The sequence below is a fragment of the Penaeus monodon genome, chromosome 6, assembly GCF_015228065.2.
Source record: "Penaeus monodon isolate SGIC_2016 chromosome 6, NSTDA_Pmon_1, whole genome shotgun sequence".
Classification (NCBI taxonomy): domain Eukaryota; kingdom Metazoa; phylum Arthropoda; class Malacostraca; order Decapoda; family Penaeidae; genus Penaeus; species Penaeus monodon.
In genome coordinates, this window is record NC_051391.1 from 43,905,524 (window position 1) to 43,925,523 (window position 20,000).

Below are 20,000 nucleotides of genomic sequence, written 5' to 3' on the forward strand. Positions count from 1 at the left end.
AATAACGAACAAATAAACAAATTACATCGATCACGGTATTATCTCATCAATGCAACACCTTTAATTGCCAGAAGACCTATTACGGGAGGGTAATTGGGCATTTAATCCAATTACAAAATAGGGGGAAGGAAAAAACAATGAGAGAGAGAGAGAGAGAGAGAGAGAAGGGGGAGAGATGAGAGGAGAGAGAGAGGGGAGGGGAGAGAGGAGAGAGAGAGAGAGGAGATGGAGAGAGGAGAGACGAGAGAGAGAGAGACGAGAGAGAGAAAGAGAGACGAAGAGAGAGAGAAAGAGAGAGAGTGTGGAGAGATGAGAGGAGAGAGAAAGAGAAAGAAAGAGAAGAAGAGAGAGAAGAAAAGAGAGAGAGAGAGAGAGAGAGAGAGAGAGGAGAGAGGAGAGAGAGGAGAGAGAGAGAGAGAGAGAGAGAGAGAGAGAGAGAGAGAGAGAGAGAGAGAGAGAGGATTCAATCCACGATTGTAAATAACTGGGAACAGACCTAAAGTGGTCGGTACATTGACTCGCTAATAAGCTTCGGATAGTTCAAGATGCAAAAAACTACTGAATTACGCAAATGTGAACGTCAGATGAAGAATCTAATTACATGTACTTTACAGCAATGATTCTCAACCGGAAGAAAATATACTTCATACGAAAGAAATTTGAAATCAAAATGGAGAATTCTTGCTTGGCCAGGAATCGTGGGAAATAGATAGAGAAACACCAGCATGTCCTTATTACTTTGTGACCTCGAAATAGATAGAGAAACACCAGCATGTCCTTATATAAAGGCAGTGGTGAATTAACATTCCTTGGTTTTCTTCTTAGTTACCCATCACGAAGACGAAAGAGGGCTTTAACCTAATGGAAGTTTTCTGTCATGGTGAAAGATAATTATTTCGCTCTCATGTGTTTTCCCATTTAATCACACTTGTTGAGGTATTTCTGTGCCGTTAAGTCATCCCCATTGTCACCACCAAAAAATATAATAGCAAAAATAATTATCAGATGTTCTGTTAAAAAGAGAAATGGGCGCTTAATAGGTTACCCCGGTGAAAAATTTGGTTGCTAATGATGTATAGCTACGTTGCCTTCTTTTAGTTCAAGACTTCACGCATTGTGCTTGCAAACAAGAAAAAATGGATCATGCATTTCTGCGATGTTGCCTAACAAACATGCAGCCAGGTTTTTCACAGATTAGGGTGACTTCAGCTTCATTGTTTCTATGCTAAATATATGTTCAGAGTAAACATTATGCTTCGCTTGCTGGTACATATATATGGTACATATATCGATCGTTTCGTACTGTCTCTTAGGGTCATCTCTCGCTTGGTTGTAAGTACTTTCAGAGGCTTTAAAGAGCGCCTGCGTTGTTTCTGGGAAACGCCTGCTTACGCGACGAGGCACTGATTACGAGAAGAAACGAGGCAGGGCGAGGAGCCGCACTTACCTGAGGTGACTGTGGTCGGGTTGCCTCCCGAGCGCCCGCGCGGCCCGGGCATCTTCCTGAAAGGATTGCCCGGGTCCATGTCGTAGTCGCTGTTGTCGGACGTCCCGCCCCTCGAGGAACCGCTCACTCCCGAGTCCGCCCGTGACGCTGGGATGCGGTTATTGATGATGGGCGTGGCGTCCACCTCGGTCCGACTGCGATTCAAGCTCACACCCTCGACGTCGCAGCGGTTCAGGCGCCCTAGACTTCCGATGTCGGCGTCGCTGCGGGCGAGCCGCGGCCCGCCGGACGTCATGTGCGGGTGGCGACGCAGGGAAGAGTTGGGCGTCCCTTGCTCGGGCGGGCGGCCGGGGGCGGGAGGGCGTGAGAGATCTCTCGGGGCGGGCGTGGGGGGCGCCTCGCGGGTGCCAAGTCTGTGCTGCACGAGCCCCGGGTCGTGCATGATGGGCGTGCTGGTGACCGGGCCCGAGCTGATGTACCCGCCGAGGGCTGGATTCTCTCGGAGCGGCAGCACGGGGGACTGCGGCCGGTGGGCGGGCTCGGAGCGCCCGCGCCCCTGCCCACTCGGGGACCGCGTCCTGGTGCGGGGCATGGAGTGGAATCGGTTGGGGTCGTGCTGCGTGGGCGGGGACTGGCGGCTGCTGTGCCTGGGCTCCCGCAGCTTGCGTGGAAGCGTGGACGGCCGCTCCGGGTGGCCGAGGGGCCCCGGGCCTGGGTGGGGGGGGAGGTCGGGGAGCACCCGGCGACGCTGCGGCACCGGCGGGGACTCGGGCGAGGAGTACCTCTGAGGACTGTGGTGGCCCAGGGGGCTGTGGTGACCGAAGGGGCTGTGGGGACTGGGCTCCCGTGCGTCGTGGTAGTGGGAGCGCGGGGGGGCGGGAGCGGGGCCCTTCAGGTGGCGCGAGGAGGGGGGCACGCCGTCAAAGCTGCTCATGCTATAGCGCCTGGGCGGCGCTGCCCGAGGAGGGTACTGCGGGGCGTCCCACGGAGGCTCGTTCTCGTCGGCAGGGAGGTAGTGGCCGCGGGGTGCCTTGCGGGGCGTGGGCACGGGACGGCCGCTGTGTGCCCGGAGTTCAGGAGAAGTGCGATCTCCAGTGGGAGGACCTGAAAGGAACGGCGCGGTTAGGTCAAGGCACTCTTCTGCAGGATGACATCATACTCCCATTAAAAAACAACAAAGCATCGCTTCCAGAACTAAACTGTACCTGCCTTTATCTTCACGTATTTAATAATTTTCTACATTTTCACCCTTCATTTCATTTATATTTCACTCAAGCATTACAACGAATGTTCTAGGTATCTAATAATCAGTATAAAATATTGTTAAAATATACCTACTAATTAATCTTCCAATCACGATTGCATGCATGCAGAGTGCAGCATGTCCATGAATAACTCTGATATATACACACAGTATAATTTCATGCCACATCAACTGCTATCTTATGTAAAGGCGATGCACACTGATGGCATTCCAATTAATCAATACATCAATTAGCCTATTTTACTCATTCTAAATAATCAAGACAAAAAGTAACAATAGCACGAAGACACACAGCACAGCTAAAGTTAATAACAACACAAACGAAACGCAAACACAAATACAAAAAGCATAACTAACAGACAACACACCACCATCAGAACTGTTGCTTTGCATGTCATAAATCATGCATTTTCATGTTGGTGGTTTCCACAATCCCCTAAACAGAAATAAACATCGACTGCATATTTATCAATCAGTAAAACAAGCGTAAACCTGCATCAAAACCAACAGAAAAATCACTCATCAAAGCGGTTCCAAGAAAATACTTTGGTCTTACATGGCAATCGCTTAAGATCCCTCGTCCCGTCTTCTCGTAAGTCAGTCCCTTTAAGAAAACGGATTCCATAAGATGGTAAACTCAACGAAATTGGTCTAAATGTCTACGCACTCTTCAGATTCTGACTTTCACAAAATGAAAATTAACAGTAAAAATTATTCACGATCAAAGCATATTTTCCAAAGTCTATTTAGATTAACAACGAAATACATTTTAGTTTATCTTTTCTTAATTTTTTTTCACATCTGATATCTATACCTCCTGACTTCGAAATAAAATGTCTTTTCTCCAGACACATCTTACTCCACAATGCGAATGGAAACTAGCAGGATGACCACCTGTCAATCACTCACTTGAGATAGTCCATGACCTCTTGATGAGGGATCGCTTGACAACATCTGCTGGAGGCACATAAACCTTGCTTTCTCTTCGGCGACTCGGTCTACGCACGAATTCGTTCATCCACTCGCCGGTGGCCAGCTGAATGTCTCTGCAAAGTAAACAGAAAATTTAATTGGGTTGAAGTAGATTGCCTTCCAGAGATGTGAAAAAAATATCAAGAGGGTAGGAGGTTTATAAAGATAGTTGACAAATATTTCGGTTTGTAGAAGTCATCCCTAAAAATATTCCATTTTCTATCTTTTGGTTTTCGTTGTCAATTTTAAAGGGGAGACTAAGATAATCAAACTTTTTTTTCTTATTTACAATTATCAATAAATCTCAACCACTTCAGACACCCAATTATTTGCAGGATACAAAAAAGAAAGAAAAAAAAAAAACACGAGCATTATAATCTGGGGATATAAAATACACTACAAAATGATCAAGAATCCCAAACGATTTCGAAGTTGCAGGACGTAACTAAGGATGTGGTACACCGGACGTTGGAACATCAGAAAAACATGTCATCACGGCGGGGCGAGAGGTAAAAACAACGAAGGGAGCGAGGCCTGGGAGAAAAGGAAGAGGGGAGTGGGGAGGAGAGGATAGAAGAAGAGACGGTGGTGAGGGAAGAGGAGGACGGGAGGAGGAGGTGAGGGACGGGAGGAGGAGGAGGAGGAAGACGGGCAGAAGAGGAGGAGGAGGAGGAGGAGGAGGAGGAGGAGGAGGAGGAGGAGGAGGAGGAGGAGAAAGGCGGAGGAGGAGGAGGAGGAGGAGGAGGAGGAGGAGGAGGAGGAGGAGGAGGAGGAAGAGGAAGAGGAAGAGGAGGAGGAAGAGGAAGAGGAAGAGGAAGAGGAAGAAGAAGAAGAAAAAGATGATGATGAAGAAGAAGAAGAAGAAGAAGAAGAAGAAGAAAGACTGAAAAGGAGAAAAAATAGCAAGAACAAGAGGACAAGCCCAAGAACACGAAGAAGGAAAAGGAGACGGGAGGAAGAGAATCAGGAGGACGCAGACGAAGGGACAAGGAAGAGGAAGGTGGAGGGAGAAACTGAGGGATAGAGAGAAAAAAAGAAGGAAAGGCTAAAGAAAGAAAGAATTTAAAAAATGAGGAAGAGAGATGAGGAGAAAAAGGACGAGAACGAAGGGAGAGGGAGGGGAAAGAGGAGGAGGAGAGGAGAACGAATGGTAGAAAAGGATCAAACAACCAATTAAGGAAATAGAACGAATAAACATTAAACACAGATGATTGATCAAGGCGAATAAGTTGGGCACAGATAAGAAGAAAGGAGAAACAGAGAGAAGGAAGAAGGAAGGAAGAAAAATAAAGAAACAAAGAGAAGAAAGGAAGAAGGAAGGAAGAAAAATGAAGAAACAAAGAGAAGAAAGGAAGAAGAACGAAGAAATAGAGAGAAAAAAGAACAAAAAACAGAAAGGAAGAAAGAAGAATAAGCAAAAAAAAGAAAAGAGGAAAACACACAGACGACAAAGAAGATACATACAACGAAATCAAATTCAAAATATCATTCACAACCACGCGAATATGGGCTTAACGAGAGGGCGTGTCTGGGAGCGAGGTTAGTGAGCCGAAAATGATTGAGGGAAGATCAGTCGAAAACGAAGGGATAATGAACATACAAGCACAAAAGGCAGGATACGATATATATATAAAAAGGAGAAGAAATTTACTAAGGTATTCTCACAAAATCCCTCTCCGTGCGTCCAGAATAAAGTCCCGCCAAGCTTTTCGCAAATCGCTAGTAGGTGAGACATTTCCTCGACGCGAAGTGAGGAGGAAAAGCGAGCGAGTGTCCGTGAGCGCCTTGAAGCGGGAGAGCGCGGCGGGGCAAGCGTTTTTGGACACTCGAGGACAACAGGTGAGGTGGGAGATGCGTCATTCCCCGGCGAGTGGGTGAGGCTGTGGGGGTCACCAGTCTTTGGTGCTCGCTCTCGCTTCTTCTCCTTCTCTTGTCTCCCTCTCTCGCTCTCTCTCTCTCTCTTTCTCTCTCTCTCTCTCTCTCTCTCTCTCTCTCTCTCTCTCTCTCTCTCTCTCTCTCATTTCCTTGCTCCTCTTTTTCTCCTCTCGCTCTCATCACCCCTCCCCTATCCTCCACCCATCTCCTCTCCCCCTCTCCCACCTCTCCTCCTCCCTCCTCCCTCTCAACCTCCCTCTCTTCTGGCCCCAACACAGTCTTCAAAGCATACAGACAGCAATTAGGACCCTCGACACTCCCCTGCCCGCTGCAGATACGTAGCCAGATCACAAGCCATGCAGCAGGACCATAATTGGGGGAAAAATAAGTTGATCGGTAACACGTGCATGTCAGCAGCCAGGCCACCTCGCTCGCCTTGCACGGGTCGCGGTCGAGGAAACTCCAATGCCAAGGGGGTACTTATCATGAGTGACTTTATCAGTTTTATTATTACCATTATCGTTTTATCTAAACTATCGAGGAGGTATCAGAATGTATCTCCTTATGTCTTTTCGCGATGCCGAGAGCAGGCAACGGGGAACGGCATGCAGGCAGAGAGAGCAAGCAACTTCTTGTGACGCTTCTGACCTACTGGGCTTTTACATCATGTATTTGACATTCAGTGTGTCAGAGCGTTTGGAAGAATTAAAGGGATTGAAAAGATGGATAGACAGACAGGAATTTGAGAGAGAGCGAGAGCGAGAGCGAGAGAGAGAGAGAGAGAGAGAGAGAGAGAGAGAGAGAGAGAAAGAGAGGAAAAGAGAGGAGAAGATAAGAGAGAGATAAAAAAAAAACAGAGAGAAACTAAACGAAATAGAAACATACAGACACAATCAGACAGACGCAGCCAAACAGAACCGCCAAAAGAAGAACAAGCACAGACACACACAGTAACAACCTGCCTTCAACGAAACCCAGCTTCCCTCCCCCTGATATATCTCCTCCAAGCTTCACCCAATTAGCGGTTTCCCGTTGGACGCTCGAGGAACAGCAAGAATACAAATCGCATCTGTCCATCCGACACATTAATGGGTCAGCACGCCGCTCTCGCGCGGTTGTAGGTTGCGTGTAGTACAGATTATCATTAGCAGAATTCTGTTATAATTTTTTACCCTATACCGTTGTTGATGTTGTTATTACTATTATTATTGCTGTTGTTTTGTTGTTGCCGTTATTATTATCATTATTGTTGTTGTTGCTATCATTACTATTATTATTATTATTATTATTATTATTATTATTATTACTATTATTATTATCATTATCATCATCTTTATTATTGTTGTTATTATTATTATCATTATTATTATTATTATTATTATTATTATTACTGCTGTTATTTTGTTTTGTTGTTGACATTATCATTATTACAATCCTTGGCATTTTATCTTTTGTGATTTATATCTTCTTTGTCACCATATAATTTTTATGAATGAGGGGGTTTGTCTGCCTCTTTACTTGCATGAAAGATATCTTATTCATGATGTTCTCTAAACCAACGCAACTCATAAATGAATCGATAACGTCCATAAATTTACAACAAAACATGAAAAAATAATAAAAAAAAACAATATCCCCCCATTCAACACATTCCAACCTACCCCCCTCCCCCCAAAAAAAAAAAAATATATATATACATAACCTCGCCCACTTATACTTGTACCAGCAAATGAAATATACACTATACCATATATATATATATATATATATATATATATATATATATATATATATATATATATATATATATATATATATATATATATATATATATATATATATGGTATAGTGTGTATATCTATATATACACACATTTATTTATTTATCACACACACCCACACCCTCATCCCCCTCCCCCTCCCCCCGCCCACAAATATAAACATAACCGACAAAGCATGACGCTCCCCTCCCCCCTTCTCCCTCCACCCCCTTCCCCCCCTCAAAAGGATTTTCAATACTTCTTCATTACATTACGCAATTTACACTGTACTTCATGCTTACTAAATCTTGTTGCTGGCTGATGGAGAGAGAGAGAGAGAAAAAAAAGGTGATGTTGAAGAAATATTTTTCCTCATATGTTTTTTTCTACGCGAGCTAAAAAAAAAATCTTAAACGTGATAAATCTTAATATCACATTATTGATTTTCATTGTCATCTTCCTCTCACCTGACCAGATACACACTTAAACAAACAAACAAACAACAAATAAATCAGATTCACAAATAAAACATGAAAAAAAAAAAAAATGACAGACAAAGATAAGTGTATACCCATGAATAATAAAAAAAAAATATAAATATACTGTACATATAATAAAAATAAGAAACCTGGTCATTTTGTTCATCTTGGCCTCGACTGGCGTGGGTCTCGGGTATATTCACGGGATGACGTCTCATAACCACGGTGAGGGCGATTAAACAGATTCATTACCATGGTTTAATAGTGACAAAAATGCAACCATACATCATTGCATACCATTGAAAACGGTATTGCCAACATATGTAGCACAAAATATCCTACGGTACAGTATTGCCAGCCATAAACAACATACTAACTCAATAGTATTGTAAATACAGTAGAAATACTAACATTAATACGCGAAGGGGGAAAAATACTAATAATGAGTTCGAAAATTATATAATTTTTTATCGTAAGGGTTGGTAACAGTGGACTGAACATGTAAAATACAGACGAATCGCAGTCAACGGTTTTCTATCGTTTTTGGCTGATTTTCGTGGATAAACACGAACAACGAAGATAAAGAACGCAATAGGAATAAAGCAATAAGAGAGGAATGACGAAAAATAAACAGAAATGGGAAATAATATAACACTAGCGATTAGGCTCAATATAAGCACATCCAACACTTTGGTAATAAAAATACAGAAATCCAAACAATAAAGTATGACTACAAAGCGATCTTCCTCTCTCTCTCTCTCTCCTCTCTATCTCCTCTCTCTCTCTCTCGTCGTCTACAAATCTCAGAATCTCTACACTCTTCCTATACCTCTTCCTCTTTCTCTCTTCCTCTTCCTCTTCCTCTCCCTCTCCCTCTCCCTCTCCCTCTCCCTCTCCCTCCTCCTCCTCCTCCTCTTCCTCTTCCTCTCCCTTTCCCTTCTCTTCCTTCTCCCCTTCCCTCCTCTTCCTCTCCCTCTCCCTCCTCTTCCTCTACCTTTCCCACCTTCCTCTGCCTCTCCCTCTCTCCCTCCCTCCTCTACCTCTCCCACTCTCCCTCCCTCCTCTCCCTTTCCCTTTCCCTCCCTCTCCCTCTCTTCCTCCCTCTCTCCCTTCTTCCCTCCCTATCATATTCCCTCCCTCTCCCCCTCCCTCTAAAAACTACGCACAGACACCGAACCAGCTGTAAGGAAAACCTATCTTCGTTTTATAGTTTAGATGTCCTCCACCCGTGCCCGCAAATCCACGATAATTCAACGAAGCGAAGACCCTAAGAAAATGAGGGCACGCGCCTTATGGGGGGGTTTTATGAGGGGAAAACGATCAATTATCCTCAGGTTTTAAGGCTAGTTTGATTTACGATTTTTTATTTACTTGAATGAATGGGTGGAGGAGGGAGGGAGGGAGGGAGTAAGAAGGAGGGTGAGAGGTGGAGAGAGAGGTGGAGAGAGAGAGAGAGAGAGAGAGAGAGAGAGAGAGAGAGAGAGAGAGAGAGAGAGAGAGAGAGAGAGAGAGAGAGAGAGAGAGAGAGAGAATAATATGTGCTTGAACGTGTGTACGTGTGTGCGTGCGGCTCCGTGCGTACATACGTGTGTATACCCGCACGCGTCCGGCCTTTTCCCATCTGTACAAGGAAAAACCTATATATTCAGATTACTTTTACGCAGAGCCTGCCATCTGGAACAATCAGCACCGGAATGCCAACGCTGCCACGAGGCATCGGAAGAAAACAGAAATACATGACACTGACACCTGGCATAGTCGACAGTCATGGCACAAACATTTCCCCGGCTTAAGACACATACTCATTACGTAATAAACACCACTGGCAACTTCTTTCGTGGGTGAGGGGTAGGGGGGGGTAGGGGGTGGTGATTGCACTGCGCTTCTGAAAGGCAATTCGAAATTCTCGCCCTTTCTCTCTCTCTCTCTCTCTCTCTCTCTCTCCTTGTTTCTCTCTCTTTCTTCCTTCTCGTTCGTCTTCGTCGCTAATATTATCTTCCTTACTTCCCTTTTTTTTCTTCTCTCTCCTCCTCCTCCTCGTTCGTCTTCTTTGCCCCTGTTATGACCTCTTCTTCCTCCTCTTCTTTTTCTCTTCCATCTTCCCTCATTCATTCCTGACAATCTCTTTCTGTATGTCGATTTATCTTTCTATCATTTTTGTCTTCCTCTTCTTCTCGAATTTATAAGCATACATAAACTCTCTCTCTCTCTCTCTCTCTCTCTCTCTCTCTTTCTCCCTCTCTCCCCTCTCTCTCGCCCCTCTCTCTCTCTCGCCCTCTCTCTCCCTCTCTCTCTCCCCTCCTCTCCCTCTCTCTCCCTCCTCTCTCTCTCCCTCCTCTCTCATCTCTCCTCTCCCCTCTCTCTCTCCCTCTCCCTCTCCTCTCTCCTCTCCCTCTCCCTCTCCCTCTCCATCCCCCTCCTTCCCTCTCCCTCTCCCTCTCCCTCAGTGCTGTGTGGTGCAGCGGTAGCGATCTCGGAATTAAACCAATCCTTAAAAAAAAAATTAACCTCTCCCTCTCCCTCTCCCTCTGTCCCCCTCTGCCTCTCTGTCCCTATGCCCCTATGCCCCTCTGCCCCCCACTGCCTCGCTATCCCCCTCTCCCTCTCTCCTCCTCTCCCTCCTGCCCAATGTTAATCCTTCCTCGGCTTTTATCTTTGGTCTAGTCAGAGTGAGATAAATTAGCGTTAATGTCTTCTTTAGTACAGAAAGGGGCAGATATCACAATGTGCAGAGAGAGAGAGAGAGAGAGAGAGAGAGAGAGAGAGAGAGAGAGAGAGAGAGAGAGAGAGAGAGAGAGAGAGAGAGAGAGAGAGTCCAAAATCTTCATTTCCTCTCTCTTGTGCCGAGGACTTACCACAATCACGAATCAATCCATCAATCATCTATCAGCCAATTACCATCCACACCACATGACATGATTTCTCCCATTACCATCTCTTTCTCTCTCCCTATCCCTACCCCACTCCTTCTCTCTCTCTCTTTCTCTTCTCCCTTTCTTTCTCTCCTCCTTCTCTTTCTCCCTCTCCATCCTCCCTCCCTTTTTCTCCTCTCTCCCTCCCTCTCCTTCATCTTCATCTTTTTTCTCTTTTATATAAACAGACCCATAAAAGAAGCAGCAAATGAAGCAGTTCCCTCACGCGCCTATCGATCACCTGATGATCACATTAACTTTATAATAGACACTGTGACCCTATTTTTTATATGGTTAGTAAGAGATATGAGAGGATTCTTAATGCCCTAGATGAGCTAGCCAAACGAAGCAGGCAAGACAGTGCTATCTTTAACGTATGTCTGGACAAATGTTTGGAGATCAATTGGTCATTATTTCAGTTCAGGTAAAGTTGCTTATTCGTCATTCTTTTTTTGGGTGAATCTAAATGTAAATTCAGCAAGTAAACAAACCAGGAAACCGAAAGTGGAGGTCCAGCTGGCCATGAGAGATGGACAGGTGGCTTCGTGCTGTGGCCACCTGGGCTTTTGAGAGCTCTAATTTGAGCCTGGGTTTGGCTTGGCTTGACGTGAACAGCGGGTAAATAAACATTGGCTTTCTGTCCAGTTTTGTCGTTTCGCGAAAGATCTGGGTTTTTTTTTCCTGTTAGTAATTCACCCTTTAGCTCTTTCCGTTTTCTATGTCCCTTGTGTTTATTTATGTTAATTTACTGTCTTCGTTTTTGGTCGATGTCTAAACTGAATCAGAGAAAATGGAAATATGTAAGAGCGCGAGATATAGTACAGGAGATGATGACAGGAAAAAGAAAAGACAAAATAAAAAAGAAAAATGTACAAGCCTACAAGAAAACCACGTAAGCAAAATGGGTGAAAAACGTGTCAGATGTCACGCAGTATCAACGAGGTTAAGCAAACAGTGCAGTAAGAGGCACCTTCACCCTCGTGGCCCCCGCCGAGCGTTGCTTCACACGGCCAAGGTTACCGGGTGCCGATGCCAAGCCGGTGCCAGGGAGATCCGCAGCCGCTATGGAACGACTTTCCCGAGGTGATCGTCTCTGTGTTTATTTATACGACTTGACTGTGCTTTCCTTTTCCTTGTATCTCGCCTTCCCCGTGTGCCAGGCTCTGTCTCTGTTCCTCTGTCTGTCGGTGGCGCTCTCTCTCTCTCTCTCTCTCTCTCTCTCTCTCTCTCTCTCTCTCTCTCTCTCTCTCTCTCTCTCTCTCTACTCTCTCTCTCTCTCTCTCTCTCTCTCTCTCTCTCTCTCTCCTCTCTCTCACTCTCACTCTTCACTCTCTCTCACTCTCACTCTCACTCACTCACTCTCACTCTCACTCTCACTCTCACTCTCCCTACATCACATTACATTTTATTTCACAGATCACGTTCCATCTGCAAACCCTCCTCCATACACACACAGACACATTTCTCTTTCCTTTCTCTTCCTCTATTGTGACCTCCTGCCAAAATGAGAAGCAGAGAAATAGAAGGAATTCAACATCTTTCTTTTCAACTGTCAAAAAACCGAGAGGTCCTGTCAGCAAACACAAAATGAAAAGCATATGTTTTGATGAACAGAAAACGGAGTGTTTGGTGCGGGGCTGGGGAAGGGGTGAAGGGGTAGGGGGGTGGGAGGGTAGTTGTTTACATGCGGCAAAGGTGGGCGTCGAGGATAGGGAAGGGGGGGGAGGGGTCCGGAGTGAAGGGAGGAAGGGAGGAAGGGAGGAGGAGAAGAGAGGGTACTGGGTCAATGTTAGGGTGGCGACCGTCTGGACAGTTTCTTCCCCTGCCCTTACCCCTATCCCTACCCCCATCCCCACTCCCCTCTCCGCCTGCCCGAACCCTTTCACCCTTCCGCCCTCACCCTCCCCCCCCTCACCCTTTCCCTACCCTTTTGGAGACAGCGTCTGCCCACGCCTGGTTTCACACCCTGTTGTTTTGCCCTTTCCTTCAGCTGTAGTTTTAAATGTATTTTTCCTCGTTTTCCATTTTCTTTTTGGTTTATGTTAATGTTGTTTTCATGGCAAAAAAAAAAAATACTTCTCTTTCTTTTTCTATGCCTCTCTTCCTCGCTCTCCCTGTCTCCCTCTCTTCCTCTTTCTCTTCCTGTCTTCCTTTCTGAATCAATTCCTTCTCCTTCCTCTCTTTCTCTCCCTCTCCCTCCCTTTTTCTATCTCATTCTCTCTTTCTTTCCCCTCCTCTTTTCATTCCTCCTTCTAATGCCTCTCCTATTCCGCCTTTTCTCTTATATACATATATATACATAAATATATACATATATATATACATATACACACACACACACACACACACCACACACACCACCAACACACCACACCACTATATATATATATATATATATATATATATATATAATATATATATATATATATAAAACGCTATATACATATAATATATACATGTATATAATACATACACACATTATATACTATATAATATATAATGTATATATAATAATATATATATATATAATATATTATATATATATTATATATAATATATATATATATATATATATATATATATATATATTCTTCCCCCCTCTCCCCCTTAAAAACTAAAGCAGACCCTCACGACGCAGAATTCGCAACCAAGCCAAACAAACAAACAAACACAGAGCAAAGCACCAAAACAAAGACACGAAATACCCGCTCCCAGCATCACCCGGAGCCCGGATGATGCAGGAGAGGAACCATTAAGGGAGAGGATGCTTTATTGCGTGCGTGTGCGTGCGTGCGTGCGTGCGTAATAACTGTGATGATTACATAAATCATAAAATTATCATAATGATATTATTACTACTAATTTTACAACAAATTCTAATAATAAAATTAATAGTAATAATGATAAAGATGATAACAATAATTCTGTTCATAAAAATGACGATAACAACAGTAATGAAAAAAAAAAAAGGATAATTATGAAAATGATAACACCGCTGATAACCAAACTAATGATAACAATAACATTTAACTCTCTGGACAGAAACAGTAGACGGTGCGCACTCTCACTCTCTCTCTCTCTCTCTCTCTCTCTCTCTCTCTCTATATATATATATTATATACTTATATAATTCTATATTTGAATTTATATATATAGCAGGGCAGAGGATGAGAGAGAGAGGAGAGGGGGAGGCGCACCGCTATGTTCTGTCCATCATGTCTCACTTCTCTCATATAAATCACCCTCTTTATCTACCTGCATAATCTCGTGCATTGCAATTGCATATCATTCGGCCGTGGGCCACTGAGGCATGAATTGGGGGGGAGGGGTACTAGTGGGCAGGGAGCCTATTGGGGTGGGGGTGATGGGGAGGTTTAAGAGAAAGTATGGAAATGAAATTATGGAGGGGGCAGTAACTGGTTTAAGAGAAAGTATGGAAATGAAATTATGAGAAAAGAGGAAAAAAATAGATGGAGGAGAAGCAAGGGGAGGGGGGGGGTAAGGAGAGTGGGGGAAGGGAGGGAGGGAGGGAAAGAAGTAAGGAGGGAAGGAGGATGGGAGAGGAAGAGAGAGAGAGAGAGAGAGAGAGAGAGAGAGAGAGGAGAGAGAGAGGAGAGAGAGAGGAGAGAGAGAGAGTGAGAGAGAGAGAGAGAGGAGAGAGAGAGAGAGAGAGAGAGAGAGAGGAGAGAGAGGGGGGGGGCAGACAGACAGACAGGGAGATAAAGAGACAGAGAGAGAGACAGAGAGAACTAATGAAAACAAAATCAGAAAAAAATACAGACCGAATAAAGAAGAAACACAAAGAAGGCAAATAATCAAACCTAATATACGGAGAACAAGACACGCGGAGAAAGAGAGAGCCAGACAGACGGAGAGAGAAAGAGAGCGAGAGAAAGCGAAGGAAAGAGCAAGAACCCGACATCGCCTCCAGGGGGGGGGGGGGGTAGACGAAAGAGGGGAAGGGGGGTGAATGAACAAGAGGGGGAGGGGGTGAAAGAGAGGAGGGGAGAGGGGGGTGAAAGAACAAGAGGAAGAAGAGGAAGTGGGGGGAGGGTGAAAGAACAAGAGGGGGAGGAGGGACGGGGGGATGAAAGAAAAAAAGGGGGTAGAACAAGAGGGGGAAGGGGGGAGGGGGGTGAAAGAATAGGAGGGGGGGGGAAGAGAAAGGATGGTTCGAAAGGGAAACAGGGAGAAAGAAGGGGACGAGAGGGAGGGAGGGAGGGAGGGAGGGGAAGGGATGGGGAAGGGAGGGAAGGGGGGAGAGGAGAAGAGGGGAGGGAGAGGAGAAGGGGGAAGGGAAGGGAGAAAGAGAGGAGGAAGGACGGAAGGGAAGGAAGGGAGGGAGAGAAGAGAAGGGAGGGAAGGGAACGAGGGAAAGGGAGGGGGAAATGCATAGGAAAGGAAAGATTGCCTAATGCACGATAATTACTACCCCCCTCCCCCTTCCCCTCCCCACACAGGCATGACTTCCTTGCAATGAACGTAATTAATAGCAATATCACTGGGAACGGGAGCGCACAACCCCTGCCCCCCCCCTCTCCTAACACCATCCCTTACCGCGCCCCCCCCTCTCCTAACACCATCCCTTACCGCCCCCCCTCCCTTACCCCCCCCTCCCTTCCCTCCAACCTACCTGTCACAAGAAACCTCCATTGTCTTCCCAAAGATCGGACCCCTCCCCCCCAAAAAAAAAAAAAAAAAAAAAAATGCACGGGAAAGAGACAAAAGAAAACCCAAACGAAAGCAAAGTCACAAGACAATAAAATTACACTTTACGAAATAAAAAAACAAAAAAAGACAGGCGGGTCGGAAAAGACGCGTAACACGTCCACTGATATGAAAATATATGTACTTTTCAGACGTAGAGAAAGTTTTTTTTTTTTTTTTATCCAGTCTTCGTAATGAACAAAACCATGATAACAAGGATAACATGGCTTTAAATCTTTATTAACGAAACTTCCTTAATATCAAATATATCGGTATGTTGAAAGAAGTAAAACTTTTTTCGTGCATAAAAATCGTCTACTATTGTTGCAATGCAATCTCACTTGAAATTTTCTCATTGATTTTTATTATGATCATGTAAGCAAAGAGGAATACGCTTAATTGTGATAATATCTACATCAAAGATCTTAACATGAGTAATAATAACTACATTGAAAACAAAAATGATAATGATAATAGTATAATAATAATAGAAGAAACAAAAGGAACATTAATATGAATAACAAACACGTCACACACACACACACACACACACACACACACACACACACACACACACACACACACACACACACACACACACACACACTCATCTGCCTATCAATCTATCACTCTATCGGTTCTATCTATCTACATATCTATATCTATTTCTATTTATCTATCTATATCTACATCAATCCGTCTATGTACTTATCTACCTATCTGACTATCTATCTATTTATCTATCTATATCTATCTATCTATCTATCTATATCTATCTAATTATCTATCAATCTCTCATGGTCATCACAGTTCGCTAACTTTAACGGACTTTCGAAGACTGGTTTGGTGCGCGAATAAGCCTCCCTCTGACATACATGTCAAATACACAAATAAAACAATGACAAACATTTTCTCAGAATAACGATTTAACAGTCGTGGACGAGGCGAACGAACGATAATTATGAAGACATACGAAGTCTTATGACACACAGCCGAGAGCAGATACAGTATACTGTATACAGGCTTGGGTAGAAAGGTTTGCGAGTATGTGTTTGTGTGTGTGTGTGTGTGTGTGTGTGTGTGTGTGTGTGTGTGTGTGTGTGTGTGTGTGTGTGTGTGTGTGTGTGTGTGTGTGTGTGTGTGTGTGTGTGTGTGTGTGTGGGTGTGTGTGTTTAGGAAAGGATCGTGGTTTGGGGGGTAGGGATGGGAGGGGTGATGGAGAGTAAGAAGGAGGGGGGCAGTGGAGGCTGAAACTGCGCAGACCTGTTTATTTCCTGGTGAAGATTTGTTGTCAAAAGAGGGAGAAGGAGAAGGAGAAGAAGAAGAAGGAGAAAGAGAAAGAGAGAGAGAGAAGAGAGAGAGAAAGAGAGAGAGAGAGAGAGGAGAGAGGAGAAGAGAGAGGAGAGAGAGAAGAGGAGAGGAGAGAAGAGAAGGGAGAGAGATGAGAGAGAGAAGAGAGGAGAGAGGAGAGAGGGAGAGGAGAGAGAAAAGAGAGAGAGGAGAAAGAGAGAGAGAGAGAGAGAAGAGAGAGAGAGAGAGAGAGAGAGGAAGGCTCACAAACCTCACAAAAACGAGGTTTTAAACGTAAATAAAAGATAAGCAACCTTCCATGTAAGACGCAGATAGCATCGGAACCCTTTCCTGTGTCCACATTTTGTCACATTCTCAAAAGGTAACACGCAGACCACGGGAATAAGCATCTCTCTCTCTCTCTCTCTCCCTCTCTCTCTCTCTCTTTCTCTCTTCTCTCTCTTATCGTTCTTCTTCTCCTTCTCCTTCTTCTCCCCCTCCCTCTCCGTCTCCTTCTCCTTCTCCCTCCCTCTCTCTTTCCTCCCCCCCCCCCCGAAAACAAATACCTCGCAAGAACAACCTGGACAGTGGATGCAACAGCCGAAGATTGCAAGGGTATCTTCAAGGCGGGATAAATTTGTACCAGAACAAATATATCCTTGGGTTTGCCACTCCCTCTTCTCTCATCCGCGTCTGTATTCTGTTCTCTCTCCCTGGTCTCTGTTCTTGTTTGTTTTTGCGAGGGTTTATTTCTTCGTGTTGTTTCTTTGCTGGAGTTGTTTCTGTCAGTGTTGTTGGTGTTATTGTTGTTGTTGTTGTAATCCTTCTTGTTTTTATTCTTCTTATAATTGTCGTTATTACTATTACCGTCATTATCATTATTATTATTATTATTATTATTATCATTATTATTATTATTATTATTATTATTATTATTATTATTACTGTTATTATTATCATTATCATCATTATCATTAATACTCAATCATCATTATTAGCAATACTCATTTATATTATCATCATTTAACCGTGTGTGTGTGTGTGTGTGTGTGTGTGTGTGTGTGTGGTGTGTGTGTGTGTGTGTGTGTGTGTGTGTGTGTGTGTGTGTGTGTGTGTGTGTGTGTGTGTGTGTGTGTGTGTGTGTGTGTGTGTGTGTGTGTGTGTGTGTGTGTGTCCCAGCGCGCGTGCGTGTCCGTGAGGAAGCATTTAATTTACATGCGCGCTTATTTACATACAGTCCAAACCATACCTTCTAAAAAAAAAATAAAAAAAAATAAAAAAACGTCAACACGCCCTTCGCCTACACGCCCTAGAATGTGCGATACCCTTCGCTCGTCCTCCCTTTTCAGCCATTTTATGATTTCCCCTAAGCTGTTCTGACATGACCCCCCCCCCTCCTTTACTGCCCTCATTTGCCCTCGTCTGCGTCTTCATCTACCTGTCCTTTTTTCGTTCTCTCTCTCTCTCTCTCTCTCTCTCTCTCTCTCTCTCTCTCTCTCTCTCTCTCTCTCTCTCTCTCTCTCTCTCTCTCTCTCTCTCCTTTTTATTGCCATAAACGAATTCAAACATTTAAAGGAAACAGACGTATCTTCTAGCTAACGCAAGGTCACACCGGGGTGTGAAAGGTGATACTACGAGGGAAAAAAATATGGGCTGGAACGCAATTTGAGTGGCACACGCACGCCCACAGAAAGTAAAAGGTGCGTGTGTGGGCGTGTGTGTGGGTAGAGAATTGGGCGTGTGGGCGAACGGCGCATGCGCAGTAAGCGGCCAACACAAGGACAGGACCGTTGTTCAGCTCGGCTCCGGGACCAACAGCGATTTCGAGCTCCCTTCCTGTCACTCTGGGCTTGTCACCTGCTCAGCCATCGTTAATTTTCCTCGTCACGAACTCCAACTGATATGGCTGGACGTCACCCAAAATATATAAACAATAAAGGAGAAAAATCTACAGAAGAACAAAATGTATATTCAACACACAAATACATATCCACAAATACAGACATCTATTCGTGCACGCGCGCGGGCGCGCACACACACACACACACAACACACACACACACACACACAAACACACACACACAGCAACCACCAAGAAACAAACAAAACCAAGAAAAAAAAGAAGAAAAAAAAGATAAAACAAAGCAAAGTCCACCACAGAAATACTTCCTCGGGACAACGATCGACCAAGGGTACGGAAGGGGAGCCGCGACCCTCCACTCAGACGCCTCGAAACGCCAGCGTCATGCCCACGAAAATGAAAGTCGACAACACTCGACCTTCTGAGAGTGACAATGGCTCCCGGAGACACAGGGTGCCTTCGACGGCGGGGAGGGGAGGGCTGCGGGGGGGGGGGTAGGGGATACGAAGGGAAAGGAAAGGAAGGAGGGAGAGGAGGGAAGTAAGGAGAGAAAGACAGAGAGAAAGAGAGAGAGAGAGAGAGAGAGAGAGAGAGAGAGAGAGAGAGAGAGAGAGAGAGAGAGAGAGAGAGAGAGAGAGAGAGAGAGAGAGGGGGAGGAGAGAGAGAGAGAGAGAGGGGAGAGAGAGGAGAGGAGAGAGGGTAGAGAGAGAGGAGAGAGAGAGAGGAGAGAGAAGGAGAGAGAGGAGAAAAAGAGAGAGAGAGAGAGAGAGAGAGAAGAAGGAGAGGGAGGAAGAGAAAGAGAAAGAAAAGAGGACGGGGCGGGGGGGAGAGATAGGCGCCTTAGAAGTTATGCCCAGGAATAAACTCAATGCAAATGAGCACCAAATATGTATTAACATGATTATCTAATGACTCTTAATTGCTATCTTACAATGATAGCAGCAGGAGTGTCCCCATCTCTCTCTCTCCAACAAGTCAACAACACTAGAAAACAATCATAAACTTTAAGACGAGGAAAAAAATACAGAAATTACAAACGGAATTACTCGTGCACTGAAACCAGCGACGTCAGCGAGACATTAGCGCGACTGATCTTGTCTGCTGTTAACCTTCGTCTTCTGCTGACTTCGGGTGACTCACTTTGCGCACATCTGTCAGTCTTGCAAGTGTGTGTGTTATTCGGTGTGATTTTTTTTTTCTCTCAACCATAACGACAACGACCAGCATAACAACAATAACAACAATATTAACAACTGTAACTGCAACAACAATATTAACAACAACTGTAACTGCAACAACAACAACAACAGGAACCATAACAACAACAACACGGCCAAGAGATAACCCGGGGCCGCGTCAACATGGCTTTTACGTAAGAGACCCCATGAGTCTGAAATGCCCTGCGCTTCAAGTCTCGGGTTTCGGGTATCCGCC

General features: G+C 44.7%; 1 protein-coding gene across 1 annotated transcript in view; it reads right to left on the reverse strand.

Annotated features, from left to right (window-relative positions):
* LOC119574504 overlaps positions 1-20,000 on the reverse strand; it is a 287,095-nt gene that overhangs the window by 150,423 nt on the left and 116,672 nt on the right. Inside the window, 3 exon segments of the mRNA XM_037921763.1 lie at positions 1,448-2,551; positions 3,268-3,315; positions 3,621-3,757. Coding sequence (XP_037777691.1) covers positions 1,448-2,551; positions 3,268-3,315; positions 3,621-3,757 — 1,289 coding nt within the window.